General features: G+C 52.8%; 1 protein-coding gene across 1 annotated transcript; it reads right to left on the bottom strand.

The window, feature by feature from the left end:
- Positions 1–438: 438 nt before the first annotated feature.
- EDN2 (endothelin 2) lies at positions 439–6,294 on the bottom strand. The gene is made up of 5 exons (XM_052811847.1): positions 6,103–6,294; positions 5,585–5,717; positions 4,305–4,424; positions 3,388–3,492; positions 439–2,596 (listed from the first exon to the last, which is right to left on the bottom strand). Exons 1-5 carry the CDS (start codon positions 6,164–6,166, stop codon positions 2,485–2,487), a joined length of 534 nt encoding a protein of 177 aa, XP_052667807.1. The 5' UTR covers positions 6,167–6,294; the 3' UTR covers positions 439–2,484.
- Between the last annotated feature and the right edge of the window lie 816 nt (positions 6,295–7,110).

The raw sequence follows: 7,110 nt of genomic DNA, 5'->3' as shown, positions 1-7,110 counted from the left end.
CTAAAAGTTGGTGGGTGTGGGAGAGGGTGTGTGGTTGCTCTGTCCCTGCGATGCTGACAGCCACTGTCACAGACCCGCTAAGAGGATTTGAGGAAAAGGACTCAACCATGGGAAAACATTAACAGGATCCCTTGGCACAAGGATTCAAGCTGGTCTCAGCATCCACAGCCCTAAGCACAATAAGTTGGTGATAATTTCACATCTATGTTCCCACAGACATCTAGAAAGGAACGAGGTATTTATTTTAAGTTAAGGAATGTTTAAGCCAGCTAGATGGATTCACTTTGAACTGAAATTTGAACCATTCACAAGACTACACAGCCTCCCAATTCTCACCCAGCTCTGCTGTCCCACTCACTTTCACAGTGCTTTTGGCCATCTGGATTTCTTTCATTTCATCCACCACCCCCCAGCCATCAAATAAGGAAGAAAAATGTATTGACTTTTATTATTATTTATTAAAAATTAAATTTTGCAAATTACTGTCTAAAAAATCAATAGATTTAAATAAATATACAGATTTCAGGATGCTACATATGGTATGTGTGCAATAAGTCACTTAAAGAGGAGACATTATACACACAAGGAGATATACATAGTACTTTACAGCAGTAGTTTTATTTTAAATTACTAGGCTCACATTAAACCATGTGCAAAGTTTCCTCTGGAACAAATCCTTTCAGGATTTTTTTTTAGAATGACTCAAACCTTCAGAAGGTCAAATATAAAAAAGATTCTCTGCAGCTTTGGGGACCAAATGATTAGTCTGCTGTTTCATTTACAATACAATCAATTGGTCTCATTTTTCCCCCCTCTAGGGCTTAAAGCAAAATCAAGGGAGTATTTTGTATGTCCAATGGGACTACATTTGCAACAGCCACAGATTTTGGTCCACCACCAACTTCAAGCAGCCTTTTTAAATGCCTCATGTAATACTGGATTGGGCAGCAAGGGGGATCCAACAGTGGTTCCAGGAGAGCAATTGTTTGTCTGCACTAATCAGATGACAGCTGCAGCCACGATTTATAATAGAAGTTCATCTGCCCAGGCAAACAAAAGTGCATTTGTGATACAGCTCCAGAGCCTTCAGATTGTGTTTGCGTGCAAGATTGGTTTCTAGGTCCTGGGCTCAGTGTTTTTTCCAAATTATTCCTTCTTTCCTCTGGGCCAGCAGCACCGTGCTGCTCCATGGCTGTGGAAGCCGCCATGATTCTGGCATGGGTTTAAATCCCAGCCTTTCTTCTAAAGCTATGCAGACAGTGCTGTGCTCTCTTCTTACCAATCCTTTCCTCCACATCAATCCCACCTGCCTGCCCCCTGCCTAATGCATTCTCTATTCAGGTTACACTTCTCATAGTGACATGCTATCCATATACTGGTCATTTATTATATAGAGCCTGACTCAGAGACCTGTTCTAAGCGAAGCAGCAAGCAAGCCTTTGTGTGCTATTTTCCCACCACCCATCTTCTCTGCCCCTAGCCTCTCCTTTCAGGCAGAGCTGAAAGAAAGCTGGGATATTAGGTTAAGAGCTGGAAGTACTCTACCCCACTAAGGGTATGTCCAAGGAGATGAGACAGATTCGCAGCACTGAACTCATCCAGACTAGCAGCTCGGCTCTGCCTCGGACCCAGCGGGGCTCCCTCCCCCAGGCTACATGGAGCTGCATGCACGGGGCTCCTGCTGAAACACAGCTCCACTTCAGCCTCCCCACCCCTGCCACTGCTGTGCCTGATAGCAGGGGTCATGCTCAGATTTGATGCAAGCTCCAGTGTAAGCAAGCTGTCCTCCACCTAAACAAGAGCCACTTAAGGATGGCTCTTCAGTGAATTTCTCAGCCAAAGAATGCCACTGACTACTCAGTTGGCTTTCCGGCTTCTAGATGATATATATTTTTTAATAAAAACTGGGAGCTGTTTTACCATGGGAGTCTCATTCATACGCACATCACACTGTCTGCCAAGTAAGAGAAAAAAGTGCAAAGGTGGGCTCACGCTAGAGGCAGTCTATCCCCATCTACAGTGACCAGCCAAACCACCTCTGAATGGGGCCAAGCTGGAACCATGCTCAAACATGGCTCAAGGGCAGAGCAGACCAGGCAGTGACACGGGCTCAGTGCTGCCAGGTCCAGCACTGCACAGAGATGTCTGGTTTGTGAGAGATTCAACTGCCCAGCGCGGGCTGACCCTCTGCCTAGGACTCCAGTGCAGAGTTAAGCTAGTACTCCTCCAGCAAGACCCTTGCCTGATCCAAAAAGGCACAATTCAGCTCCACGACACATCAATGACTGTATAGAGAGACAGTTTTCCCTTTACAACAGTCTCTGGAGTGCATGCAGTACTGGTTCACGCAACAGGAGCATGGAGACTTCCACTTCTTCCCCCTTCCACTCATGGCCTTTCCTTCAGCTCTAAGTACCCACAGCGGAGTTAGTGGCACCCATGGGACTCCAAATTCTTCTGGTGAACTTGGTATGCACCTGCTTCTTATCTCTTCTTCTTCCAGATGTTTTTCTTCCAAGGCAAAACTGTTGGCTGTGCATTCCTCCGAGAACGGTGCTGATGTTTGCTGAACCGCAGACTGGAGACGGCAAGATCCCTGTAAACAGAAGAGACACAATATTCATTCTCCAGTCCATTTTCCTACTACTCAGCAACAGCCCATATTATGATATTTGTCTACCCTCACCAAGATTTATTGTGAGGCAGAAGATGGGGGAAGGAAGAAGAGGAATTTCTAGCTGCAGCTGTATTAAGCCACAGCAGAGACCCATCTAGCCCAATATCCTCTTTCCACCAGTGGCCGGTGGCAGAGGATTCAAGGAGTCCTGCAGCAGGGCATGACCCAAGTGATGCTTTCCCAGATCTGCCTTGCAGAAAGTGTTCCCATTGCATCTGATTTAACTGCCACCAATAGACCAACCCTCCTTCAATTTGCCAGCTCCCTTTAACTCATTTACATTTCTGGAGCCTGCGTTTTTTTCCAGCAGGGAGTTCCGCAACTCACTGATGTGATGTGACAAAAGCTATCTCCTTTGGTCCAAAGTTGCTGCCCAATCAATCATTTTCCTACATGTTGCCGTCCCTCCCCCCGCTTCTTGTACATCGCCCATTTGCCTGTCCCATATCAGAGGAATTTCCCAGTCCAATCAAGAATTACATTTTATGTAATATTCCTCCAGTTTTGGAAGGACACAAGCAACCCTGGTTCCCTCAGCTGTTAGCCTTCAATTCTACAGAAAGCAGAAATAGTCAAGTATACTCATTTAAAAGGAGACAAGAGGGAGAAGTCAGGTCAAATCCAAGTGGTAACTGCACTCTGGGGTCACAACCGCAGATTTTAAAGTGCTTATGAGGGATGTTCAGAGTGGGTTTAAGTGGCATGCTCACCTGAGAGCTCTCAGCAGGCCATGATGGGAAGGCCTCATGCCACCGCTCTGCGGAGATTTCATTGATGCTCCAGAGCTCACTGGGAGCTTCAGACTCTGGAGATACCTAATGAGCAAGAGGAGATGCATGAACCACTCACGTCCAGCCATGCTGTGGTAAGTACCAGGGGGAGTGTTGCTCTAACATCACCAGTGACAGACTAAGACAGTTGAATGCATGTTTTTGAAGGGTTAATTGCAGCTATTTGAGAGCTATTCATAGCTCACTTACTGCTATCCTCTTCTGTCAGACCTCGCTCTATTCACAGTCATATTTAATGATTGGGGATTTTAACTATTGCCTTGCTATGAAATTAATGACAGATCTCTACAATGACTTTGCTCCCCACCTCCCCACAGTGTAAGCACTCCTCTATGCTGCTGGCTGAAGTGAGACAACTGAGAGCCCACGTGCACTATAAAAAGAGATGGCTACAGAAGATATCTGACTTCTGGGTCCCAGCTCACAGTGGTCCTAGTCTCCTGCAGCCTCTCCCACCTGAGCCACGCAGGAGACACTAGTGTCCCAAAGCTTCACACCCTCTGCTTGTTCCTCTCCCAGCATGCTGCCGGTTCCTCCCTTCCCACCAGTGCACCCAGCACTTCCTCAGCCTCCTGGCAGCAGGAGGGATGGAAGTAACATTGCTTCATATCAGCTAGTAAAGAGACTATTGTACAACAAAAACACCCTAGTGACACTTTGCCAGGGCCTCTTGGGAGGGTTATGAAAGCCACTAGACAAGTTCCAGCTGTTTGCAAAGAGCTGCGCAGACATCCCCAGGGAGGCTGTAGAGTTACTGCAGCTCTTAAGCTTTGACTGTCTGCTTGCACCCTCGCCGAGCAACCCCCAGGGACATCCCCAGGACCCCCTCGACTTACCCAGGCTCTGCTTGGCAGAAGGTGGCACAGATGTTGTCCCTCGAGTGCGAGCATTCGCACCTGCTGAGCGATCTCTTGCGCCGCCTTGGCGGGCTTCCCAAGCCATAGGGAGCGGTGTGTCTGTTAAAAACAAAAGAAATCAGCTATGCAACTAACTTTTTATTAGCCAACAGGTTTATAACAGTGTCCTGGGAGGCAGCCAAGCCAGTGCCAGGATAATAAAAGACTCATCTATAGACATAAGGTGAAAAGGTCACTGATATGTCTAAGCCTTTAAACTCCAGCTGCTCTCCCACCTACTGTTTTCCCCACCCTACCCCTCCCAGGGAGATTGCCAGTATGTGCTGGGTTGCCAGTGGAGTTCTCTCCTTGCAGCAGCCCAGGTGCCCGTGCAAGGGTCGCCGCATGGACTAGGCGAGCTGGCGGTTCACCTGGGTGGCAAAGCACACGAGGAGCGTGGCTGCCCCAGTCCACTAGCCCCACCAGCAGCAAGTGACCAGTTTTTCAAGCACAAAGATATCAGGGCTTTCCCTCCCCCCATGGGTTTTAACACACAGGACGTAGTACAAATGAAGATGTCTTGGGGCCATAACAGGTTCTTCTGATCACAGCATGCTTTCAGAGCTGTTAGCACATTCCCGCTCCATCTTTGATCACAATCTACTCTCCCAGAGGGTTTAGGATTGGCAGTGACTGCAACTATTCTCCGAGCAAGCAGTGAGTTGTAATTGCACGTTAGCAAGCATGATTATAACCACACCTGAGTACATGTGTTTTGCTACACTGTGATGGCTATTGGTCTGAATCTGCTCGGAAAGCAGCTTTAGCATTCTTGAGGGCAGGACTTGGCAGCCACAGGACTTGAGTGCCAGCCCACCACTGTCTCATTAACAATACTGGCAGTCAGCAGTCAGGGTTGCAGTTCGCAAGCGGGTAGAGTAACTTTCTGACTTGCAGCTATAACATCTTGGTGTTGCTTTCAGCTCGCAGAGGTACAAATCTCAGAAGAAGATGAACCCGTGATGAAGCAGCGCCCTGTGCTTTCACCCCCTTCCCCTGTGGGTAATACTGAAACTCCTGAGCAGAAGCACAGCTTGGCCCCTTCTAGATGCTGGAAAGGACTGGACTTGCAATGCTCTCCAGAGCAGGTGCCTCAAGAGCCTCACAGCACTGGGACCCCTTCTCACCTTCCTCCAACCTAACCCCATCCTCGATCAGAAAGTACAGTCACTTACTCAGCAACAGAGCCACCCCCCGCAGAAAGCTACGTCCATGCTCACCCAGGTGTGTTGACCCAGATGATATCCAGGTGACAGAAGTAAATGCATTCCTTATCCAGCCAGCTGTTGCAGGAACATCGCTTGGTCCTCGGGTGCGCGGCCAGGTGGGACTCCAGCGGAGGATGGCCCGTACCTGCAGCAAAAGGAGGAAGGGATGAGTTGGAGGCTCAGTGCAGAGCGCTGGAATGCCCGTCAGTATGTCACCTCTGCAATTACACCCCCGGTAAGGATGACGGTGGTTTCAATATGCAGGCAGTTTTACAGGAGGTGCAGCCTTACCGATGAGGCTGCGGGATCCTGAAGGACTTGCACAACCCTGGCAGCTGCAGGGGCTACCCCCGAGAGCAAGGGCACCCTGCAATGCCCCCCCCAGCCCGCAGCCAGCCTTCGGGCAGACCCCAGGTCACCCCCCTCAGCCCCACTCCCCCAGCCGAGGAGGCGCAGACGCGTCCCCCCCCCGGGGCAGGCACCCCCGGGGGGCACAGAGGCCGTCCCCCCCCCTCCAGCCCGAGGCTCACCATCTTCCAGGAGGGCGCAGAGGGCGAGCGCCAGCAGCACGGCGCCGGCGGGGGGGCTAGGCATGGCCGCAGGTCTCGCAGGCGTGGGGCTGGGATGGCCGGAGAGAGCTGGAGGCTTCGGGGTTTGGGGTTTTTTTTCTCCTTCCCGCCCCCCCCCCCCCAAGCTCTCCCGCTGCTCCTCCGTGCGCTGCTTTAGCCGGAGCCGCCGCGATGCCTGTGGAGCCGGCGGGCGCCTGGCAGGTGCTTTATAGCCCCGCCACCGCCGCGTCACGGCCCCGCTCCGCCCCGCCGCGTGGAGCGGCCGCAGGGGGAAACAACCAGGGAGCGGGCACGCGTGGGGGGGTGGCGGCCCCCCGCGGGCAGACAGACAGACAGACCGACCTCCCCCCGCGCCGCCCCGCCGCCCGCTCCCAGCCCCGCCGCTCCGCGGGCTGCGCGAAACACGCGTGGGCCCTTCCGCCTCCCCGCGCAGCGAGGGGCAGGGGAGCGCGGAGTCGGGGTGGGGACGGTGCGGGGAGAAAGTTGCCGGGAGGTGGCGGAGAGGCGACGCGGCGTGGGGCGGCCGTGCGTGGGTCTACAGTGTGCGCGCTGCTCCGCGGGGGGGGAGAGGGGGGTGTTCTATCCCCTGGCGGTCCCGAGTGGGGGCTGCGGCTGCTGCTGCTGCTGCCCCCCAGCCGGGGGGGGGTTCGGGTTAGCCGGGGCTGGGGGTCGGAGCCTGCCGGCAGCAGGTGAAGGCAGGAGGCAGTTTGCAGCCGCCGCCGGCAGATGGAGCGGGAGGGGTGCAGGCGGCGCTTGCCGCCGTGGGAGCCCGCTGCCCGCCGGCCCCACGCGTGGGGGTTGATGCCGGCCCCAGGCGCTTCCCCGCAGAGGGTCCCCCGGGCTGCTCCTCCGGGTCGTGGCAAAACCTGGGCGAGTGAAACCAGACGGTTTAGCAGGCTAACCTGGTCTGCAGGGGAAAGCTGATTTCACCTGGGTGAACTAGGTAGAATTCAAGACAAGTTAAATTTC

The sequence above is a fragment of the Harpia harpyja genome, chromosome 16 (assembly GCF_026419915.1).
Source record: "Harpia harpyja isolate bHarHar1 chromosome 16, bHarHar1 primary haplotype, whole genome shotgun sequence".
Classification (NCBI taxonomy): domain Eukaryota; kingdom Metazoa; phylum Chordata; class Aves; order Accipitriformes; family Accipitridae; genus Harpia; species Harpia harpyja.
Note: the sequence above shows the minus strand (reverse complement) of the source record. Positions and strands in the feature narration are given on the sequence as shown.